Below are 25,241 nucleotides of genomic sequence, written 5' to 3'. Positions count from 1 at the left end.
ACAGGGCAGAGGAGTTTTCTTGATTACCAGAGAGGTATCCTCAGGTATGCTGGGATTCCTGCTTATTCCACGGAGGTCAAGAAAAGCGCTGGTGAGTGTCTACATTGCATTACCAGCGCTGGATCACCAGCGCTGGATCCTCTACACCCGAGACAAAACGGGAGTACGGCCAGCGCTGCAAACAGGGAGTTGCAGCGCTGGTGATGCCCTGCAGATGTGTACACCCTCAAAGTTGCAGCGCTGTAACTCCCTCACCAGCGCTGCAACTTTCTGATGTAGACAAGCCCTCAGATACTATGCCCCCAATAGTGCTCCTCATGCTGATTGCCAGTCTAAGGAAGGGAAGGAATTGGCTATGAGAAGCAATATTTCAGATGTGATAGTTATGGAAATCAACAACTTTCCACTACACTCAATGACTGGACCCACAGAAACAGGCTAGTCCTTAATACATTTGGAATTTATGTGGGGAGGGGAAAGAGGATGGCAACAGTGGGTATCCACGCAGTGTGGGCTGCTCCCAATGCAGTAGTGACAATATGATTTCCTCTTCCAGAGCTAGTCAATGCTAATCCAACTGAGGACTGTCAATCGTAGTAGTGTTCGGCAAGAACTGAAGAACATTACAATGCAGAGTGGAGTAGAAAGAAAACTACTAAGGAAAAAGAACTAACCTGGCTAAAGGAGAACGAAATAAGTAAATCCATCTTGGCAGAAGCAATGCTTGTCAGAAAAGGCATTTCAAATATTGGTAAGTAGCACAACAATTGGGGAAAACGATAACATTTTAAAACATGGGAACAGAAATAGTCACTATTCTTACTTTTCATATTTACATTTAGAATTTCATTTCTTTCTTTTTACTCATCTTTGCTGGGAAATGAACAATTCAGACATCAGGTGCCAAAATGCCAAAATTAGTCAAAACCAAAACTAATATTTAAAATAGTGAAATATCAGAAAGTGTTTTTGAAGGCTAGCTAGCCATTTTAGTTGCTCAAATGTTTGCTGGGAATACAGAGCAAGAAATTTCATCTCAACGGTTCAACTGAGTTGCATATATGCACCAGATGATTATCTTAAGTATGCAGAAGTTCTACAGTAAATCTTTTCCTAATCTTTTAATCTTTTGGAAGAGGATTGTTTTAAGCTTATTTCTACATCCAAGTAATACTGTGGAGGGAGTGTAAGGTCTGAAGTTCCTATCCCACCATAATCATTATCCACCCCATGGTAGTTGAGTACTTTCTGTGCAGTCAGTCCTACTTTTTCCCCAACCCAAAATTGGCCCCTTCACCTTAAGGTAATGCAAATGCTGGCTTCCAGGCTATCTCCAGAGTTTCTTGTGGACAACTTTCCCTGGAGTTTTTCCTGCAAGATGGGACAACTATGTTCTAACTCAGGAGGGTGCACAATATTTGATGTTTAGATGTGATAATTTTAACTGACATGCAAGTCAGGAAACTGAAAAAAGTACTCAAGGCTTGAGAAAAGGTCTTATGAACTGTATGACTGAGTTGAGTATTGGGACAGAGATGACAGATCAGCAGAGCAAGAAAGCAATACATAGTAAAAGCAGCAGGATCAGAGGAAAAACAAAGTGAAAACATGCTTAGTTCTTGGCATGACCTACAATGTATAGACAGCCAACAACATTATTGCTAACCTCTATTAAGGTACAGAAGTAAATGCTTAGAGTACAAATAGATTCCAACATTAGGGCAAAAGGACAATGAATGAGTACTGGGGGTAAAACAAGGACAAAAATAGGATAATCATTTTAGAGACTTTCAATATCTGTAGTGAACGACTGACAGCAGGACAAAATAGCTACTACTAATGAAGTAGCTTTAGTCTAATGTTTGATTTCTGGGATGGCTGATAATATTTCTTAAGTTGCCAATAAGATATCCTTAACAATAAATTAAGTCTTCATGTGATATTAAACTGAACACAGACAAAATCCTCAGACATATTCTGTTTGTTATTTTTGCATAAATACTATTTGTATGTTTTTTAACTAATCGCCTGTGGAACCAAATTCCTAACCTGTTTTCTCAAGCAGTGTCTTGTCAGACCCCAAGGAAACCCTGGAGCATTACAATAACGGTCATACCTTCATTCTCTGCAATTGTTCTCTAGTGAAGGCATGCTGTTTTTGCAGTGATTGATATTTTACTTTCACACTGATCAGCTGACGTTCCATTTCTGCCCTACGGTCCTCCACCTATAGAACATTGTTGACACATTATTACTATGGAAATCATAATGATGGATTTTAAGATGGTTTTTAAGATGTTAAGATAAGAACCTGAGGTTACAGTCATCACCAGTGACACTTCTGGAAGTATGACTTCTCCAACAAAAACACTTTATTTACCTCTAAGGCAGTGGTCTCCAACCTTTTCCAGGTCACAGGCGCCGGACAACGAGCCATCGAGGACCATGGGCAGCGGACAAGCATCTGCCGAAATGCCACCAAGAAGCGTCAGCAACATCAAAAGGCATCGCTTTTCGGTGGCATTTCAGCAGATGCTTGTCCGCCAGCCACTACACGGGCGCACATAGATGCCCTGGCGGGCACCATGGCACTCACGGGCACCGTATTGGGTACCACTGCTCTAAGGCATCTATAATGAATAGATTTTACCTTATTACCAGGTGCAATGTCAATGGAGATTTTAGCCCCTTATACTATGTTATACAAGTAAAGTAACTCCTAAGATCCCTTAGTAGTACTGTACATACTCCATTGCCCTACTGACATTGTTGCAAGTTGTCATGAAGTTTTCATATACCTAAAAAAAGGTCTCATGCCAGTTACACCAATTTACAGGGAGAAGCTGGAACAGAACTACAACATGGTACTCCCATAAATGCCAGGAAAGAAGATCTGATCCCCTTCAGCTGATTGGATTATCCGGTACTTGTATGTGTCAACTAAGCCAAACACAGGCAGGCTCCTACATGAGGTCAGACACAGTCCCATCCATCAACTCCCCAAATACATTAGATAAGAGCATCCAGCTGAATATTCCTTCCCAATTTATAGTTTTCATTTAGCTTAGTATAGTAGCAAAAAGTACACCACCAACCCTCAAGTTTTTCCCAAAGTAGTCCATTCAGTTTTATTAATGCTGCTACCACACTTAACTCTCACACACTTTAGAGAGATTAGAAACTACTCGGTCCCCACAAATAGCTCAACATCTATGGTAGTCTGTGTAGAGAGTCATAGCTGATGACTCAGGAACACAAATACATCTGCGTTTAGTGTGTAACTGAAGGTACAAATTTATAGTGATGGAAGTATTTATACCTCCTCCCAATGAACACATTCTGCAATAATTGTGACATAACATACCTCCGCGAACAGAGAATTGCCTTTACTGGTAGGGTCCAAAGCTTGAACCAGTGCATGATCCAGCTGACCTTGAAGTGCCTGGTTAGCTTCACGAGCTTTCTAGATTAAAGTCAGAAAAGTGTCTGTTTCTATTACAGGTCAAAACTATATAGAAATGTTTTCAAGCCATGAGCTAAATGCCTCACTGTTGTTGCTGGAGCTTTACCATTCAGCTTAAGACATTAGATGAGTTCTTCCAAAACTGTAAAAATACTCCAGCAACTGATTACTAACAATAAGACAATTAATTTGATAGAATTGTTATTAAGGCAAGTGTCTAATTCTCCGTTTAGAGAAAAACAAATCGATCAGTTTGTTATAAACTGTACCCCAGCTTTTCAGGCTACCAGGGTGGATATAATGAAAGAAGATGCCAGCAGAAAAGTATCAGATGATTAATTTTGCATTCTACATCAGTTTCTCTCTTCATTCAAACACTACTGGAGGTAGTGAGCACAGAGTAAGAACAAAGCAACAGGGCAGGAAGAAGCAGAAAAATTGAAAGTAGAGTAGAAAAAAAGATAGAAATGAGTATGCCCCCTATAAAGCCGGAGCTTTGTAATTTAAAAAAAATTAGGAACCAGTGGTACCTTCCCACTAAAGCAGTGGTTCTCAAACTTTTGTACTGGTGACCCCTTTCACATAGCAAGCCTCTGAGTGCGACCCGCCCCCCCCTTATAAATTAAAACACATTTAAATATATTTAACATCATTATAAATGCAGGATGCAAAAGTGGGATTTGGGGTGGAGGCTGACACCTCATGACACCCCATGTAATATCCTCACGATTCCCTGAGGGGTCCCAACCCCCAGTTTGAGAACCCCTGCACCAGCAGTGTAGCAGCCTCTACATTGGAATGGAAACCAACTCACTAAATCTTCCACATAGACTTTCCTCACATCACTAGGGACCTTTTCCTTCTCTGTAAATAGTCTCCCAATTGCCAAGTGTGCAAAGTGAAGGATTTTAAACATCTTGCCTGCAGCAACTGGAATCCCTGAAGACCTAGCATTTTGGATGGAATGATGAGCAGGGTACAATCTCTGTGTGTGTACGTGTGTGTGTGTGTGTGTGTGTGTGTACACGTGTGTGTGTGTGTGTACACGTGTGTGTGTGTGTGTACGTACTTCATATGTTTGAGTTATATTTTCAGACTTCTAGGAATGCTCATTCATTGCCACCTTCCAAAGGGGACACAATAACATAAGTGATGGAAAAGTTATTTCCCAGCAACTGTAGAAAGAACTAGCTTTCTAGAGCTATAACCACCTATTCCTCACTGCAACAGCAATGTGATCTTGATATAGAGGAATTAATTTCAAAGTTTCCCTCTTTCTGAAATAATGGGAAATACAAATTCAGCCACGGGCTTGTTTAGCATCATTCCACTTAATCTCAATATCAGGAGAAGTTCACCGTGTCCGCCAAATCAATATTGCCAATTTGCTATGATGGCTGGTCATAAAATTCCAGCCAACCATCCTGAAGAAACACTAGTGTATCTGAGGCAGGAGTCAACATGGCAACATCAAGAGACCAGGGCTCCATTGTGCTGGAGACTATACAACCAAGAAGGTCTCTGACCTGAGAAACTCTGTTTCCTCTCACACAGAAGCATAACTTTCAGTGCTGTCCATCAGGCTTCCAGGCGAGACAAGGCAGTGAGTCTATCGGGACATGCAGAGAAATCTGATAATCACGTGAAGCCCCTCCTCAGGCTGCAGTGTTGTGGGAACTATTCCTGTCTGGTTTTGAGCGCAAGAATCTTTGCTCTTGCAGGGAATGGGGCTTAGTCAGAAGGGCAGGGAGGGGTGTGTCTCCACTCCCCTGTTGCTCCATAGGTTAGCTCCATATTAAAGTGCAAGGAGCACTTCAGTCTCTGACCAGATCTGAAACATACAGTGGTTCCACTTCCCACTAAGCCATACCTTCATAGGGAAAGCGAGAAATAACTTCCCATGTTCAAAATGGCACTTAAAACTATAGGCACAGTACCTCTAATGCACTGCAGTAAGAAACTGTTTCCTTTTCTCTCTCTTCTTTTTCTCCTTGAAGGCGTTCCAACTGGTTGCGTAGGTTGCTGTTTGCAAGTTCTAGTTGCTCTTTACTGTATTGCAATTCATTCATCTTCTCTTCAACACTGGCCTGTCCCAAAAAATGAGTAGCAGCAAAATGATTTTACTTGTATTTTCTACTTTTTAATCAGTAGTTAGGTACTCTGGCATCAGTCCAACCTTTTTCCAGTGTAGCTTACTCAAAAAAGAAGGCTCTCACCACCAGCGCCAATCATACCAAGGTAAAAAGTTTTTCCCCAGCCATCATTACTAGCTTTTGGAATATTTTGGAATATTAGCATTCCAGTTTATTCACAAGATGCAAAGTACTGTACATGACCTAAAACTGTGTTAGTATAGGAAGAGACTAGAGGTAGACATTTGTCTTTAAACAGAATGTTCATACCATGAACTTATACTGATAAAATATTAGTCACATACCTTCACACTTTCAAGTTCCGTTAGTTCAATCTGGAGATTTAGCACTTCCGAAGACATGGTTTCATGTACACGTTCAGACATTATGTGCAATTCTTCCGATTTAGCATTAATGACTGCCTTTTGATGTTCCACTTTGTGCTTTAGTTGTTTCTCACTTAGTCGGGTTTCATCTAGGTCTGCTTTCAGTTTCTCCAACTTAAAAACACAGTAGTTAAGCAAACATTGATATTGTAAGCATTGCCGGAGCCCCAGCACTATTAACAGAATGAATCGAAGGCTGTGAATTAGGGTAGGCCTTACTAAAATAGTAATACTGGGTATCAGCTATTCCTGACCTAAGAGAATGGTACAGAGATACACAGCATTCTCGGGTAACTACATGAACACATTCCTAAGAAATGGTACAGGAACACACTGACCTCTCAATATACCAGATACAAGAATAAAGGTGGTAACTAACAACATCTGGAGTGTAATACTTGTTTGTATCAAAAGAGAAGTCATAGGAAGGACATCTTGTACTGGCCTAGGGGACAGTATTACATTAAGCTGCTATGCTGCCTCAATCAGGCATACATCTCTTGGTGTACCTGTAACCATTAAGCCAAGGCATTAGGACTGCACTTTGTCAACAATAAACCTGGCCCTCACCACCGAACCCAAGCACGTGGGCTGTATGAGTAACATCGAGGTCTGCTGAATCAACACACAGGACCCTCTGCTAGGGCATAATATACTGGTTTTGTAACAGGCTACCATGAAGCCAACTACATTGTTTTGTGACAACATTCTACCTTACGTTCTACCTAAATTCCATATTGTCAACGAATAGCTGGCTTGAGTAAACTGCAGAACAAACATACTTAGCTTGTAGAGAATCAGCAATATTCATTTAAATATTGCTGATATTTTCCTTCCTCTGAAATTCTACCATAAGCAGCCTTTTGTCTCCAATACTGTTTTATTAAGTACTAACTATTACGGTACTGGAAAGTTTGATTAAAAATAAGTAAGTGGTCAGAAGGATTGACGGCTAACTAAATTCTGGAATTTTCAATATAGATACCAAGTACAAGGGATAAAAACTAGCTTCATGCCTGAACCATTCATTTGATTTGTTGGGGATGATACTGCAGTTAGTACTTCAAGAAATAAGTTACCGTATATACTCGTTCATTATCCCGTTCGTTTATAAGCCAACTTCCCAAGATGGTTAGGTAAAAATAGCAAAAAAACTGTATGACCCTTTCATAAACCTACCCTATATTGCAGGGGTTCGCAAACTTTGGTTCCCAGACCATCAGGGAAAGCCGCTGGTGGGTGGGGACGTTTTGTGTACTTGGAGCATCCGCAGGCACAGAGCACCTCAGCACCCAGTGTCCACGGTTTGCCATTCCCAGCAATGGGAGTACCATTTCCGAGGGAATGGACATCCACCCGTCCTTGATCCCCTAGGCGACCAGACTGATTTCGGGCTTCATAAGATTCCCGCCTTTTGTCAACTTCGCCATGCCTGAGCACATCCATTCAGACCACATTTTGCACAGCCTGTCTTTAAAGCGTTTGTTCAGGCAGACATCAAGTGGTTGTAGAACTGAAGTTAAGCCTCCAGGTATTACAGCCAAAGTAGTTTTCATATTCTTGGCCACATTTTTCACCTCATCCGTCTTGTATGCCCTGAACATGTCCCAAACGAGCATAGCAGATTTCTTGAAAAGTGCTCCCAGTCTCTTATTCCACACTTTTTCCAGGCATTCAGTAGTCCCACTTTCATCCATCCCTTTTCGTGTGCACGTACGATGACACCAGCAGGAAATTTCATGTTTTTAGGCAATGTTTTTCTTTTAAAAAACAAACAGGAGGGAGCTTTAATCCATTTGCCAAACCTGATAAAACCGCTGTAAAAAGGATTTTTTCCATGGCCAGTGGTTTTAATTAAAACTGTTTTTTCACCAACACCGGTTACCATTCTGTTGCTTGGGAGTTCAAATGTCATTGGTGTTTTGTCCATATTTCCTATGTGACAGTTCAAATGCATATTCCTTTCGATATTTTTTAAAAAAATCTTTGGAAAGATTCAATCTTTTCTTCCAGTTCTCTAGACAGCTTTTGCACTATCTTTGTTTGCTGACGAAGACAGAGACCATGACGGTTCATGAAGCAAGTACACCCACCCGCTGATGCGACAAACATTGACGGCATTATTGGACTTGTATTTGTGGTCTTTCAACATTTGCAGAGCACTCAAATTCCAATTCTAGTGACAATGTACCCATTTTGTCGACATTCAACAACCCTATTACTGAGATCTTTCTCTAGCTCAGGAAATGAAGAGCACCTCATTGGACATTTTTTCTTGCTTCTTGGCATGTCTTTTAGAGTTTTATTTTTTCGCCATTCTCTTACTTGCCTCTCATTGATACAGAATTCACGAGCAGCAGCGCAATTATTGTTTGCTTCTGCATATTCAACAACTAAGTTTGAATGCTGCATTATAAGACCTTTTTCTTTTGATTTAACCATTGTTCATTTTAAATACTAGTATGAAAATAGTATTATTAGTATTATTGTAGTTATAGATTTTGTAGGACTTTATATAGGAATGTTAACTGCTTTATCACTGTCAAATTATTATTGTTCTTTGTTTATTTCAAAGCAACTCTGTAGATTGGCATGTCTGTAGGGATAACAGGCTATTTCAATTTTATTAGAGACTCCATTGACTCTGCACGTTATATTTTCATATTGGCTCAAGACTTATGAAGTCCATTTCAAGTCAATCTAAACAAAATCTTTGCATTTTTAAAAGGCTGTAGTATTGACATCAATAAATGGGTCGGCAAACTTTGGCTCCCAGCCTGTCAGGGTAAGTGGCTGGCGGGACGTTTTGTTTACCTGGAACGTCTGCAGGATGGAGTCCCTCAACTCCCTGTGGCCGCAGTTCGCCGTTCCCAGCCAATGGAAGCTGTGGGAAGTGTTGCACTGCTTCCCACAGCTTCCATTGGCTGGGAACAGCGAATTACAGCTACAGGAAGCTGAGAGGCTCCAGACATTCCAGGTAAACAAAACAACAATGTATTAGATATTCGATTCAATGATTCCATAGAGTTTAAAATCATTAGATTTTGGTGTAGATCCATTTATAAGCTGAACCTTTATAAGGCGAACCCCACTCTTTGATGGGTCACTTTTTTACCAAAAATATTTGGCTTATGAACAAGTATATACGGTAAGTATTCTTCCAAATTTTGCAAATATTCCTTTATATGCATGTCAGCAACCTTTTAGCAGTTCATTGCACCCCAAACCTTGTCTTTAAGTTGACTCATTTCTTGTCCATGGATTCGTTCAAGTTGTTCTCGCTGTTTGTCCAGCTGCATATTTTGTTGCTGCTTAAGAGCATCGCATTCAAAGCTCAAGCTTTCCAACATTCTATTCTTGAGCTCAACTTCTCTCTGAAGTGAATACCTGTCTTGTTCAAAATTCTGAAAAATAAATGTGGTATTGATAAGTCTTTGTATCTTTTTAAGTGACTCCTCAGGCATCAGTTTATTTTAATGCATTTATATTCGAGATTCAAGATCAACTAATTACTAGGACTTTTAACTCCAGCTGACCTGTCTTTTTCAAAAGTCAACAATTGCATCATGAAGATTTTCAAATCTGTCTTACAGGAAACAGCAATCCACATGGCATTTTTGTAATTTATTTTGTAGTTCCCAGTTGCTCTAATACTCCAGGCAGACTGCAGAGTCCTCCACCCCTGTAGTCCCATGTACTTAAGTTTGTGTTAGAATTTGGGCATGTCAGTCATGAACCATCTTGTGACATCACCATCCAACTAATGTTGAGGAGCATGACCACAACATGAAGTACTTTAACGTGTTAGTATTTAACAGTCATTTTTAAAATATTAGCTTACGTGTCATGTTTTGGCTATTAAGGAGGAAATGAATTATTCAAATGTTTACTCACTGTTGAACAACTTGATCTGAATATCAGGCAGACATATGATAAAATAGATACAAGTCCCATTTATCATTCCAGCTTCCAGTTCAAAGAACCATCTCAGTGGTTTATTACAAGACTTCCAAAATAGTGTCCTAGCTAACTATAAAGGAAAGCTTGGGTTTCCTACATTTTATGCTTTCACTCAGCCGGAAATTTGGAAAAAGATATTGCAAGGAGAGGACTGTATAAAAGCCTAAATCAATGGACTCTAATGAGGCAGAATGGCAAAAACACCATAGAATAGATGAGTAAAACTTGGTACAATTTGATTGAAATCTAGAGAGATCAGAAAAGGTCAATTTCAACTAACTAAAACCCACAAAATTATCTATCAGTAACAGATGGCACAAGCACCACCTCTCCCCCCGCCCCCACAACCTTCCACCTACAGGGATCGTGGCAGCAGAGAACTCTCTGCAAGCCCTGCTGTTACGTGAGTGAAGGAGCAAATCTGTAACAGTGGAACTGCAGAGGGCTCCCTTCACAGCTCCAGGGTTGCTGATGCTGGATTCCTGCAGGCACAAGGTGCAGGAATCACTGCAGTCCTGCTCTGCCCTGCCATAGACCCCAGCCAGGGTCACAAGAAAAGAATAGTGCCTGACAGGTGGGGAGGCCACCCCACTGCTAAGTAGTGCCTGCCTGTGGACAGCAGGGTGACCTCCCCTGTGGCCAGGGGATCATCCTCTTCCTCACAGTCCACAGTCTTCTCTACACCTGCAGAAATTAGGTATCAACAGCCCTGAAGCAGTGCAAGAAGCCCTCTGCAGCCCTGCTGTCACAGCCAACTCTCTCACCGGCTGGGAGAGCTGGAGTCCTCTGCTCCTCTCCGCCAGGACTGCAGCCTTCCCCACAACTTGTGCCTGCAGGGATCCAGTGCCATTAGCTCAGCAGCTGCAGAGGAAGCACTCCACAGCCCTGCTGAAACAGCCGTGCTTGCTCACGCACCAGCCAGAAGTGCAGGACTGACCCCAGGCACAAAGTGTTCAGCAGCAAGGTGGCCTCCCCAAACATCCAGGGGCTTGTCCTCCGCCTCCTCACAACCCTACCAAGCCAGGTCCACAGTGTCCCCCTGACCCCCCCAACACCTTGTGCCCAAGTGTCTTGGGTTTGTCTGCCACACTGGGAGCCCTATCCCACTTTCAGAGCTGCCCTAACCATCCCCTGCTTAATGTCCCGCAACTGTAAACATGAAAGTAGTTTAAAATCATAAACAAGTGTTAAAAATGATATTGAAATTACAAAAAATAAAAATATTCTGCCAAATCCAACATGAAAGTTCACCTCAGTTTTGGTGCTCAATTCACTCCGTAGTTGATCTAACTGATTCTGCATCTCATTTTGTTGCTCCAGTATATGCAAGCCATATTGTGCTGCCTTTCTCCGCTCATCTTCTGCTTCCTTCAGTTGGCGACGAAGATTAGAAACTGCCTCTGTCTCCATTTTATTTTCTCCCTCCACCTTCTTTTGGAAGTCTGCACATAAGATGAACAAATTTAGAGTCAACATAAAAACAAAGCTCAATATAAAAACCTAGTTTCTGTCTAAAATTCCTTTTCAACATGGAAGTATGATGTATTGTCTTGGTGTCGTGCCTTTTGAAGAATAAAATTAAGAACTGATACTGCTCATTTAAGAAAGTAAAAACCAAGACAAACATTTCCACTTTGTAACACTGGGACAGCCAGCCTCAAGTAAAATAAAATGCAGCAACAATACTCTGCAAGTGCTACTTAAAAGCTGGCAAACTATTTAATCAGTTGAAGGGGATTAAAAAAAAAGCCAAATCTTTAGGTGCAGAAGTTGTGCTGCCAACATGAACTGGGAATAGCAAGCAGGTTTTGCAGCTTATTGCTGTTCAGAAGCAGCCAATTATTAAAAAAGATTCTGGTAAGAGATCAGACAATTTTTAAGCAGACAAGTTTGCTAATGCTGGTTCTTCCATCTTGGATATAAATACAAACTATTTTCTAGTCTTCAACCAACAAATGAAGATTCCACAATTACATTGCTGATGACACTCATTAAAAAATTATGTGTTTATTAAAGTTGTAACTGAACTCCTTAGGGGACAACTATAGGCCTCTTCTCTGTTGTTTTACCCACATTGCACCATATATTTTATGTTATGGTAGTCTTGGATGACGATCCAGCACACATTCGATTTAAGAACACTTCCACTGCAGATTTGACAAAACACAAAGAAGGTACCAATGTGAGATTTCTAAAGAAACCTTGGGTTGAGTCCTGTAGCGTTAAGAACCTGAAGTGCCTTTCAAAATCTGAGAGGTATGAGGTGTGGAACATACTGTCAGAAGTCTTAAAAGATCAACACTCCAATTTGGAAACTATAGAACCCAATCCATCAAAAAAGAAAATCACCTTTCATCAGCCGCACTGCTTTGGATTGTTATCAAGCAGAACCCAACAGCAAGGAAGCACATCCTCTGAAATGGTGACTGAAGCATGAAGGGACATACAAATGTTTAGCATACCTGGCAACGCCAGCTACAACCGTGCCACGCGAATGCCTGTTCTCGTTTGCAGGAGATGTTGTAAATAAGAAGCAGGCATTATCTCCCGTAAATGTAAACAATCTTAGCAAAGTAGTACTGAGTGGATTTGTAGGCTCTAAAGTTTTCCATTGTTTTGTGTTTGAGTGCAGTTATGTAAAAAGAAAAATTCTATATATGTAAATTGCACTTTCACAATAAAGAGACTGCATTACAGTACTTGTATGAGGTGAATTGAAAAATACTATTCTTTTTACAGTGCAAATATTTAATAAAAATATAAAGGGAGCACTGTACACTTCATATTCTGTGTTTAACTGAAATCAATATATTTGAAAACAAACATCCAAAAATATTTAAATAAATGATATGCTATTTTTAATCTTGCAATTATTTTAATCTCACAATTAATTAATTATTTTTAATTGTTTGACCGTCCTAGTTATAACCATGGTTCATCTTGTACTGGCATGGTACAAACCCAACCCCCCTAACCTTTGGAGGTGTTGAACTTTCATCTGCATAATAAATTCAGATAACTACAGCAAAAGTTTTCTAAGTCAAACTAAAAAAATTACTCTGTACATATTCAGTTCCCATTCCATGAGTCCATTACCTTAAATCAGTTTTCTAGCATCAACTTTTGCCATGCTTTTATTACATTTAATTTTTCTGACATGTTAGTGACAAACATGTGCCTAGTGGCAAGTTTACATTTTGAATATTATAGTTTTAGTTAAGCACGGAAGTGCAAGCCTTTTCTAATATTCTGTTAAACAAATTACAGTATGAATGTCAAAGTCCAACTAAAGAAACTCAATCTTCGAGTTTATTTCATTTTTTTCCACAAGCAGATTGGTTTGAGTGAACACCTCACAACTCAGAGCAAATATTGTCTGTGAAGGCCAGAGAAGAGTATCTGGGTTAATACTTATGTCTATTATTCAGTGGCTTTGTTTTGTAGATAGAAGAGAAAGGCATACAAACTAAGAGCCAAGTAATGCTGTCAATGAGATACTGTAAAACATGCCAAATTTCACATTTAGTCTATTTACAGTGTTTCCTACTGTGCATATCATCCAGTTAGTGTAGAGACCAAAGTCATAACAGACAGGGCAAGAAATAGTCTTGAGAACGGCACTGCTGCCAGATTAACTGCTAGTTTCAGGGCATTTTATGTTAGAAGTGTTTCTCCTCTGAAAACTAACTAAAATGGCACAATAAGGTTGCATAATTATCTCTCAATTATGATTTCTATAAATGAATATTAACTTAGTCGCATAAACTCAGCCTGGGATCAAACTGTTCTAACTTTAGATGATAATGAAATATTAAAATTCCACAATCATATTTTAAGGCCAGAAGGGACCATTATGATAACTTCATCTGACCTAATACAGGCCATAGAACATCAACTAAAAATTTCTGCATTTAGCAGATTAGATGCTATAGGCAGAAGTTTTCTAGAAAGAGGCAGACCAAAAGTCCATTTAGCCCAGTATCCTGTCTTCCGACAGTGGCCAATGCCTGGTTCCCAAAAGGAATAAGTAGAACAGGTAATCATCAAGTGATCCATCCCATCACCCATTCCCAGCTTCTGGCAAACAGAGGTTAAGGACACAGTCTCTGCTAATCGTGTCTAATAGCCATTGATGCCCTATCCTTCATGAATTATTTAGTTCTTTTTTTAACCCTGTTATAGTCTTGGCCCTCTTCCCACACACCAGGAAGAGAGTCTGAATTAGAGAGACACAAGGACTGAAGATATTACTTGAGAAATTGGGAGAACAAGTTTTCCCCAACCCCTCAATATGGTGCTGGTGTCTGGAGTTGAAATAATATTCAAATACAGAACAAAGACCCCAAGGTGCTGATGCTAGCATTTGGGGGGGCGGGGGGGAAGGGGGAGCAAGGGAATAAATAAACCACTAGGTGGGTTTTCATAGATTTCAAGATCAGAGGGAACAACCATGGTGACCATTTAGTATGATCTCTGTTACAACACAGGCCCTAGAACTTCCCTGTAATAACTCTAGTACAAACAGGAAAATCTTTTAGAAAAAGGTCCAATCATGATTTTAAAAAAAAAGTTACCAGAGATGGAGAGAACACCACGACCTTGGGTAAGTTGCTCCTACTGCTGATTACTTATAATTTTATACATATTTCCAGTTTGAATTTCTCAAGCTTCTACTTCTATACCTTTGTCTGCTAGACTGGAGAGCTCATTATTAAATATCTGTCCCTCACCTAGGTATTTACAGATTGACCAGGTCACCCCTTTAACCTTCTCTTTGTTAAGCAAAACAGACTGAGCTCCTTGAGTGTCACTATATTTAAAGTAATGTTTTCTAATTTTTTCAGTATTCGCATGGTTCTTCTCCCTGTCCAATTTATCAACATCCTCCTTGAACTGTGGATGCCAGAACTGGATATTTTATTCCAGCAGTGGTGTCACCGGTGCCAAATACAAAGGTAAAGTCATCTCCCCACTCCTAATTTGAGATTCTCCTCTTTATATCTTCAAGGATCACATTAGGCCTTTTTGCCACAGCATTGTACTGGGAGTTAATGTTCAGCTGATCATAACCTGCAAATCTTTTTTCAGTCATAGCTTCCCAGGATAGTTCCCCATTCTGTGACTATAGAATATCTTTGTTTTTGGATGTGAACATTTCTCTTTAGCCATATTAAAACACATATTGTTGGTTTGCACCAAGCTTACCAAGAGATCCTAACAGCAAAGGGGACTGGTCACTGATACAGCACAATTTATCACACTCCTAGTTTACAGGTGACACAGAAACTATCTGTGATTACTTTTTTCTTCAGGTTATTGATACAAAATGTTCGACAGCATACAGCCAGGAACCCATCCCTGCTAGAAACACAGCCGGAGAAGACTCAGAACCATAGGGAGTTCTGGGAAGGAGAGGAATAGAAGAGGTTTGGCTTTGGAAAAAAAAACAAAACAAAAAAACCCCACAACAGTGGATCCAGTTTAGCTTCAGGATCAATAAACGTCAAAGCAAGCTGACGGAGGAGGAAGCAGATGAGAGGCTCCATGGTTAGAAGGACAAGTAATGTACTGCAGGAGGGCACTGGACAACATTAGAAAACTGACCCTAGCCCAAAGAAAAATCAGGAGTGATGAGGAAACTGAGGCAGGGAAATGTGTGTGGAGTTTCGTTTTGTATAGACCACCAAAGTTCTTGTGCAGTTAAATAAAGACCAACAATGGCTAGGAAACTTGTGCAAAGTCTGTGTATAAGTTGTGTTATCACTTGTCCTTGAAGAGTTTATTTGTGGACTCAGAACGACCTCATGACTAGAGTTCTGAAAGAAAGTGTGTTTAAGCTGTTGGGGAGGGGAGAGTAAGCAGGGACTAGGCAGTTAGATCTTGGGTCTCAACTGTCAAGAATGGGTGCTAGACAGAAGACCTGCATCCTGAAAGTATGGCCAGGGATCTCAAGATAAGGTCTACACGTGGACTCTGTTCAGCCTCTAGAAGCTTAAAACACATGGGATCTAGCAGCTGGTTCCCTCACAGCAATCTAGAGAGTCCCCAAGAGACAGAGTTCAACTACATATGAAGACATCCGTCACAGATATTTCAGTATGCCTTTGCTCTTCCCCACACTAGTTTTTTGCTTCTTTACTATTTTGGCATTCAATTCAGATTTATTCAAATCATAGGGTATTTAAATACCCTGTAGAGGTACTTATCTAGCCCAATATGTTTAAAATAGAGAGATCACCATCAATGGTTCATTCCTGAAAAAACTGTCCAAATTAATGCCTTTTGGGCACAGTTCATTTTGTAACTAAAACGTTTCAGACAGGTTATTCAAGACTTTAAGTGGCTTCAAGCAACAATATAAAGAATTGAAAAACTACAGACTTGTCAGTGTTGAAGATTAAACTAACAATCTGAGACAAAAGCTTAATCCTAGATCCTAATTCTACCAACACTTATGCATGCAAGTAGTGCCACTGTTTCTATTGAAGTTATTTACGTGCATATGTGGTATCAGGTACTGCGTCTACTTTACTCTACTTGGTGTTGCTAAATACTGTATAAACATTGATGGTATGGTGGAGTGGTATGAACAGTTGGAGCAGAGTCAATGAGAACAAATTGGAATTATTTCTAAAAGAGTTCATGTATTTAGTCTACTTATCTACTGAGTCTGAGGCTTATTCTTAATTGCTTTTGAAAACATAGGCTAACCTGATAAGAGAAACATATGGCTAAATGGTTAACAGATTAAGTACAGCATAATCATTTGGAAGAGCATCACAGGTTGACATACCAAGAATTAACTACTAACAGTTGACTTAAGCTTACAAATGAAAAGCCATTTGTTTTTATACATCTTGTACCATAAAAAACACAAGTATTCTGGCCGTCAGACCATTTTGTAATAAGACATTAAAACCCTAATTGAGACTTACAGCTGCTCCTCACCGCTACACACACACACACACAAAACACCACACACCACCAGCCATATCAAAATTTGGCTCCCAAGCAAACCCCTCACTACTTTCCTGAACTATACACCAGCCACTGTTAGGCCCTCTCCACAAACACCTGGAAATACAGCAATTGCAAACTCTGATCACTGGGCTTATGTAGTCCAGTATCCTGTTCTTTAGAGTGCTCAGTACCAAAGCTTTGTATAGGCATTGTGAAAAATTTCAGTTGACTGTTATGGAATAACCTATCTGTATATAGCCCAAGTTTCTTCCTAACGCCTGTATCAGTGTCCTCAGACCATAAGCCAGTTTCTGCTGAGGTTTTTGTCCCTCTAAACTAGTGGCTCTCAACCTTTCTGGACCTACTGTATCCCTTTAAGTGAGTTGATGGTACGCAAGACAAATCAGACTCCTGAAATACTACTTGCTTATAAAAAACAGACATAAAAACTACAAGTGTCACAGCATACCATTACTGAAAAATTGCTTACTTTCTCATTTGTACCATATAATTATAAAATAAATCAACAGAATAAAAATATTGTATTTACATTTCAGCATTAGTATGTAGAGCAGAATAAACAAGTCGTCTGTACGAAATTTTAGTTTGTACTGACTTCACTAGTGCTTTTTATGTAGCTTGTTGTAAAACTAGGCAAATATCTAGATGAGTTGCGTCCCCCCTACAACAGGGCTGGACAAACTTTCTGGCCCAAGGGCCACACTGGGGTTGCAAAATTGTATGGAGAGCCAGGTAAGGAAGGCTGTGCCTCCTCAAAAAGCCTGGCCCCCATCCCCATCCAACCCCTGTCACTTCTCACCCGCCTCAGAACCCCCCACCCATCCAACCACCCCCCCTGCTCCTTGTTCCCAAACTGCCCCCTCCCAGGACTCCCACCCCTAACTGCCCCCCCATCTGACCCCCCTGCTCCAGCCCCCTGACTGCTCTGACCCCTATCCACACCCCCGCCCCTTGACAGACCCCCCCAGGATCCCACTCCTATCCAACCTCCCTCCCCCACTCCCCATCCCCTATCCACACCCCTGCCCCCGACAGCCTCCCCAGCCCCAGGACTCCTACGCTTATCCACCCCTCTCCCGGTCCTCCATCCTGTGACTGCCCCCCAGAACCTCCACCCCATCCAACCACCCCCTGCTCCCTGTCCCCTGACTGCCCCCCAGAACCCTCCACACCTTATCCAACCTCCTTTACTATGCCACTCAGGGCAGCATTTCTGGCAGCCACGGCACCTGGCCAGACCCAGACACGTTGCTGTGCTGCTCGTCAGGAGCATGCAACCCCACCACCCAGAGCGCTGCCCACACAGCGGTACAGCTGCGAGGTAGGAGGGACAGCAGGGAAGGGACTAGTCTCCCCGGCTGGGAGCTCAAGGGCCAGGCAGGACGGTCCCATGGGCCGGATGTGGCCCGCGGGCCACAGTTTGCCCACCTCTGCCCTAGAAGACCTCTGCATACTCCACGGGTACACATACCCCTGGCTGAGAACCACTGCTCTAAACAATTATTTTTAAAACACCTAATTTAACTGATGGCATTGCTGTTGATAAATGTTATTCCTTTTGCATTCTACCAAGATGCTGGTCTCAATCTGGTGGCAGCAAGTTCTACAAGTTTTGTATTAAAAAATGTTTCCTTGAAATTAGGTGCCTTTCCATTTTACTACATCCCTTTCTTCTTGCCTTTTTTTCTCCTTCATATAAGTACCTACTTAAGCCACAGATCCCCCTTTGAAATAAATACCATTTTAGAGCACAAAAATTGAGGTAGAGAAATTTGATTACCACAGTGAGTGTGGGCAGAATTAGGAAACAGAATCCAGGACTCCTTATCTTTTCCTTTATGATCAGCATATCATCTCAACATGTGTTTTGCCACCAAATTTGGCATTTATAACCTCTACATCTGGCCACAGACAAGGAGGACTCTAAAACGTAAGATTTTTAGATTATATTCCCCTGAAAGTTTAAACCGTAGATTCTTCATGGCTCATAAAAGAAGGCTACTAGGACTAATTAGGAATATAGGTGGTCTCTAGTGATAAGCAGCACTGATATTGTGCCAGTAACAGACCACATTTCATACTCATGCATAGGATCATTTTTCCCAATTCTTGTTCAATGTTAGTAACTGAACTATGACTAACAGCTTGTAGTGTGAATTTATAAAGAAAAAGAAGACAATATAAAGTCAATTTGAAGTTACCCCAGAAATACATTCTTACCCTGCTTTAATCAAAAAGTCTGTTTTCTAGAAATTTTTGAGAAAACATTTCCAACTCACCTTGACGAGTCCATTAAACTTTTCGGATTTTATCCTCAATGTACAACTTTTATTTAACTTATACGAACAAAGTTTCTGCCCATAGCTGAGGCTGGTTATATCAGACTATTCTCCACACTTCTTTCAAGTCTGTTGCTGCCTTTTGAAAATGCAGATCAGATTGAGACCCCATGGAAATGCAAATCCCATTCAAATCCCATTTGAGGCAGCTGTCAGCTAGTACAGGGACAGGAAAACCACACAAGGCTGCCAAGGGACAGAGATTCTCTGTAACCAGCCCAAGTCAATTTAAAAAAACAAACAAAAAAAAAAAACAACAACAACAGGAAGCTACATCCCGGGCTCTGCTTTACTCCTGACACAAACAATCTGCAAATTTCAACCCGATTCCTATACACTTCCCCTTCCTTAACTCCCTCTCTCTGAGGCTCTTAAAGGATAACCAGCAAACAAAACCCAGTAGACCCCAAAGAAAATTAAGAGGGAGGGAAGAGCAGATTCTAAAATATTTCAGGGCAACATCTTCATGAAAAGCTCAGTTGCAATAACATTCACTGCTGGGAAGAGGCAGAATTGTGACATTTTGCTGCTACTTGGAGGGTTAGAACAGCATAGGCAATGACCTGCATGTTTATCACTTAAGCTGGCATCGATAGTTCCAGGAGCTTTTTACCCATGATCTGCTGACAAAATGTTACACATTAAGGTCGCTGTCTAAACTAAGTCATATTTAACCCATCAGGTTAACTAAACTACTCAAGGTCATGTTAAAATACTTTTATAGTTAGCAAATAGATACAAGCCAAAAGGTTCAGAGTAACAAAAGCAACCAGGTTCTTCTTAATTTCATTTAGCAGCTACTTGGCAGAGCTCTGATCAGCAGCTGAGTTGCAGGAGTTCTATCCGCGGTTTCTGGAAGGGAGCAGGGCATCTGTTTTCACAGCTACAAGGGCTGAACTCATATTTAGACCAAAAACTGACTCTGTATGACATCACATTGTGCTCTCTCCCACCACCCCTTCACCTCCCCATGCTTCACTGGCTTTCTCGAGCTCTGTGGAAAGAAATCTGAAGCCCAAGCCCATTCACAGGCTCTTAGAAACTACACAAAGCTTGGCAAACTTACTTATCTGAAGTAACACTTCTTTGAAAACAATGAAAGATTACCCCAAGTTTCACCTCCCTTAAAAACTACTTGCTTACAAAATCAGACAAAACACAAGGGTGTCACAGCATACTATTATTGAAAGAGTGCTTACTGTCTCATGAATTAATTTTTCTAATTGGAATAGAAATATTGTACTTACATTTCAGCATATAGCAGTATACAGAGCAGTATAAACAAGTCACTGTCTGTATGACATTTTAATTTGTACTGATTTTGCTAATGCTTTTTATGTAGCCTGTTGTAAAACTAGGCAAATATCTAGATGAGTTGATGTACTCCCCTAGAACAGCAGTTCTCAAACAGGGTCCGGGGCCCCCCAGGGGGCTACAAGCAGGATTTTAAGCAAGGCTGGCATTAGACTCACTGGGGCCCAGAAAGCCGAAGCCTTGCAGGGCTGAAGCCTGGGGCCCTTGAGCCCCTCCACCTGGAGCTGAAGCTGAAGCCTGAGCCACTTAGTTCTGTGGGGCCCCAGGCAATTGCCCTGCTTGCTACCCCCTTAACGACAGCCCTGGCTTTTATAGGCACAGGTGGGCAAAGGATTTTTTATAGCATTTTGGGGAGGCCTCATAAAGAAAAAGGTTGAGAACTCCTGCCTCCATACCCCCCCATGGGTACGCATATCCCTGGTTGAGAACCACTGCAGAAGTTACCCAACATTTAACCTCTCTCAAAGCAAGTGTCAGCCACATGGAGAAACACCTGCACCGGTCTACATTTGCACTGTGGGAGGAAAGAGGGGCTGGGGGAGTGGAGAGCGCGCAAGGTTAAGGAAGGGGATATTCTACACAGAGCTGGTAGCACCACCTATTACTATATTTGCTTAACACTCCCCACAATAAGATCCTGTTTTCAATTGCTTATAACTTTACAAACTTTAACTCTTCAGGCTGAACTTTTCCACTTTATGTATCTACCTCAGGCTGTTCCCCCTCCCCCTTTTCTATTGAACGCTTTAATCAAAATAATTCAAGCATTTCTGAGAACAAGGCTAATGAAAACAACTTTTTACATGTTAAAAAAATTTCTTTGGATCTTTTCTTTGGAAAACTCTCTCACCATGGTTTGGAATAGGGAATTGAACTTAGGAAGGGGGTGACCCATGTGTTAGGGATGCACCTTTTGCCACTGCCATGAAAATCCAATATACTCCATCGCCTCACAATCTTCCTGAAAGTTTCTCTCAAGTAATGCTTCATTACAATTATGAATCTCTGAAACTCATTGGTGTCTTTCTTGATTATCCAATTCCTTTTCGAAGAAGTCATCTTCTGAAGAATTGGTGCTTGAATTATCTCCATTTCCCTATGATAGCTGAAGATGTCTCAGGGATGGACCTCGAACAAGTTCAGAGTGGAGACAGAAGTTTGAGAACAGCCTCTTGTTTCTGAAGGATGTGAACTTTCCAAAACCGCAAATTCGATTGTTGATGACTCCTTTTGTTGTGTTTCATTTTCTTCAACCTCTTTCGCCGAGTTCAAATGTAGCAATAGATTTTGTTTTTGAGTCGTCGCGTAATATCAAGAAGCCCTTCCTTTGCCTTTGGTATTTCCCTTGAGGTAAGAAGAATCCGATACCGTGGGTCAACAAACTCCAGCAAGGAAATGAATATGTTAAAAAGCTTCTCTTCATGCTTCTGCATGGAGGATAGAATTCCTTCTGCAATTTGTACATTTTCTTGCAAGAATTTTGACAGTTTTCGCCATTCTTTCATTAAACAATGAATCTTCACGTTGTTGATGTTTGTTTGGTTTGGGTTTGCCAAGAGGTCTCACAAGTTCTTCACTTCATCCCATTCAGCTTTTGTTAACTTGAGTTCTCTTGTTCCAGCAGCAGCCACTTGTTCACAGTAAGATTGTGAAACGAAAAGCCGATCAATCATCGCAAATGTTGAACCCCAGCAAGTCACAGTATCCAATGATTGATTTACCCCATGCAGATCAAGCAAACACTTTAAATACTTGGGGCTCATACTTTGACAACAACTTGACCAATTTTTGCCAGAAATTATTCCACAAGTTCTTTGTTCAGTCCATCCCAGATTCACACTCTTCAGTTGGCAATGCCACACCTCATCCGTTGGACTTCTGACTCATCCTCATGAAGCTATGTTGGAAGTATAAGGCTAGGTCATTAACCCATTGCACAGAAGCATCCACGTTGAGTTCGATTTCATCCATTCCTTTAGTTTCTTCAGCAGGCAAAACAGCTTCAGTTCTGAAAACAGAGACATGGACAGGAGGTAGAAATGGTTTCATTGTCCTCACTGAAATTTTTGACAGCACACATCATAAATAAAAATTAATTAATTAATGGAGATATCCTATCTCCTAGAACTGGAAGGGACCTCGAAAGGTCATTGAGTCCAGCCCCCTGCCTTCACTAGCAGGACCAAGTATTGATTTTGCCCCAGATCCCTAAGTAGCCTCCTCTAGGATTGAACTCACAACCCTGGGTTTAGCAGGCCAATGCTCAAATCACTGAGCTATCCCTCCCCCGCACGTCATGTTTGCTGCATTGTCAATGCAGATGCTCAGCACTTGCATTTCACAGATCCCAAATTTTTCTAAAATAGCTTTTACTTGATTTTTCACATACAATGAATTTGTTGTCCTTCAGTGTCAATTATGTCCAAGGTTTTTACCACAGCTTTATCTTCTCCTTCTTCATAGTACTGAGCATTGATTTCAAGGAAATTTCTGTTCCATGGGTTACCGCATCCATTTTCAGGTAGCACAATTTTTGCTCCAAAGCTGTCTTGAGCTCTTTACAACCAGGCTCAGCTGTGCTGATAACTAAATGTCAAACTGCACCATGCCCTGTTAAAACGCCAAGCTGCCGACCCATTTCACCTACAATTTTTTGGAATCTTTTGTTCTTTAGCCTGAAGGTAGTGAGCAGTGCTGAACTCAAGCAAACCATTTCCATCAGCCCTTCACAGAAAGTATTGGCATCCATGGTGACTGTAACCTTGGAGGACTTCAAATATGAATCAAGTTTTGTTTGCTCAATTTTGGGTTTCTTTTCAGATGAAGACCTTTTCTCCAGGAGTTTTCAAAGAGCCAGATAAATGTCATTTAGCCGCATCATCTTTCTGTTTTGCCTCATCTTCCTGGTCCTTTTTTCTAACCAAAGCTGCATAATTTTCAGGATGGTTATGTTTTACATGCCACCAAAGGCTGAAACTTTTCATGGCACTTGCTTCATTTGTCCTGAAGCTACATGGTTTGAGCTCGCCATTCACTTCCTTTTTCACCTTGCACGTTGACGATTTCTTCTTTGCTTTTCAAATTCAAAAGTAAAGACGTCATTGAGATTCTTTCCCATAAATCAGCTATCAATCGTGGGGGGGCAGATTTGATTTTTTTGTTGAAGCCATGGCCAAATCTTCTTGTGCTGTTACCGCACCCAAATGTTTCTTATGATCTTCGAAAAGGAATGAACAAAAGCATTACATTTTTTTTTACACCATACCTGTTTGTGATATCTTAACCACTTAAGGTACTTCAAATTTATTTTGGATTTTCTGAACAAAAATGATTACATTTTCTTTTTACACAAAATTATTATGAAAGTATATTTTAATATGTAACATGTTTCTGGCAGTTTTAATGAAGTATTAATAAACATAATTAATATACATTTTTATTTATAAATTGCAAGTTAGTTTTTATGAAATTTTGCAGTAAAAATATTAGAAATATTTTCCAAGTTTTTAATTAATCTCAAAAACGCTTTAATATAGATATATCAATGACATTTGATATGTGCCATAGCGTTAGTATGTGCTATCGCTGTTCTACAACATTCGTTGTTGGGAAGTAATGAGGCTATACATTACAAGGTTGAAAATAAATTTTAATGGGAAAGCGGATTCAAATTGCAAGCACAAATAGTAAAGAGAGCAAATTTTTGGAAACATGTTTTTGCTTCATCAGCCTGAATAGATTATACAAGATAGCAGATTTAAATAACAGGTTCTTTCCCATTAAAGTTTATTTCCAACGTTCTATCATACAACATCCTTCAAATAATATTATTTATACTACAGGCATCATGAACTGGGGGGGACTGGGCCAATTTTATTTAATATTTTTAAATCTTCAACTATTTAACAGATACGACCCTGGAATATGATGCGAAAACATGCATTAAAACGGTACTCAATTTATTTTGTATAATTAACAGTTTCTGAAAAAACTGTTTAAAAATTGTAATCTGCTTAGATGTTTAGAATAATACAATTTTACTTATTACTTATTTTTCAACTTTCAAACCATACGTTTTAAATAAATAACCACCAAAAATTATAAACTTATTATGGAACATAACATTACCACTCGTAGCCAGGGCAGTCGACGACAAGCCTTTCTTGAAATATGAAATAAAAATGATCAACTGCCAGTTCAGGATACCTATGGTTTAAATAATTTTGGATAATCTAATATGGTAGCACATACTAACGCTAAGACAGACATAATTTCATTACTTTATATTAATATCTCAAAAACACTTTAATCAGAAATTAACTTTTCATCACCTCCTTGAAGGGACTGCAGCTTCCTTAGGAAGAATTTTAGGACGTGTTCACAGAAATGTTTTTTTCTTAAAATGACCTTAGGATTCACCCCCAAAGTTGCGTTGGACATTTTCCAATCACTCTGGATATATCACAAAAATCACTCTTAATTTATGCAAAAAATGTTTACTGTATATTTATATGCCTGCTGCACACTACTTTTTCAGTAAATTTAAAATGACAAACAACGCTACCAAAAGACCGTTGAACAGATGACATAAAATAAGTCTGCCAGAGTGATACGGAAACATGTGCAAATGAACAAATGTTCCGGTAACAGAAGTCCGTGTGAGAAA

General features: G+C 40.3%; 1 protein-coding gene across 3 annotated transcripts in view; it reads right to left on the bottom strand.

The window, feature by feature from the left end:
* SPDL1 (spindle apparatus coiled-coil protein 1) overlaps window positions 1-25,241 on the bottom strand; it is a 58,043-nt gene that overhangs the window by 28,007 nt on the left and 4,795 nt on the right. For 2 of the 3 annotated variants that reach the window (XM_030572654.1, XM_030572651.1), the window contains exons 2-7: window positions 11,193-11,383; window positions 9,209-9,385; window positions 5,901-6,095; window positions 5,401-5,550; window positions 3,365-3,463; window positions 2,117-2,227 (exon numbers count right to left, since the gene is read on the bottom strand). In XM_030572654.1, the coding sequence (XP_030428514.1) occupies window positions 2,117-2,227; window positions 3,365-3,463; window positions 5,401-5,550; window positions 5,901-6,095; window positions 9,209-9,385; window positions 11,193-11,351 (891 nt within the window). In that variant the 5' untranslated portion in view covers window positions 11,352-11,383. Of the gene's footprint in view, window positions 1-2,116; window positions 2,228-3,364; window positions 3,464-5,400; window positions 5,551-5,900; window positions 6,096-9,208; window positions 9,386-11,192; window positions 11,384-19,201; window positions 19,650-25,241 lie in introns of those variants that run through there. The other variant, XM_030572653.1, reaches the window with a different exon arrangement.

This window comes from Gopherus evgoodei, chromosome 8 (assembly GCF_007399415.2).
Source record: "Gopherus evgoodei ecotype Sinaloan lineage chromosome 8, rGopEvg1_v1.p, whole genome shotgun sequence".
Taxonomy (NCBI): domain Eukaryota; kingdom Metazoa; phylum Chordata; order Testudines; family Testudinidae; genus Gopherus; species Gopherus evgoodei.
The sequence above is the reverse complement of the archived record's forward strand: the minus strand, read 5'-3'. Positions and strand labels throughout refer to the sequence as shown.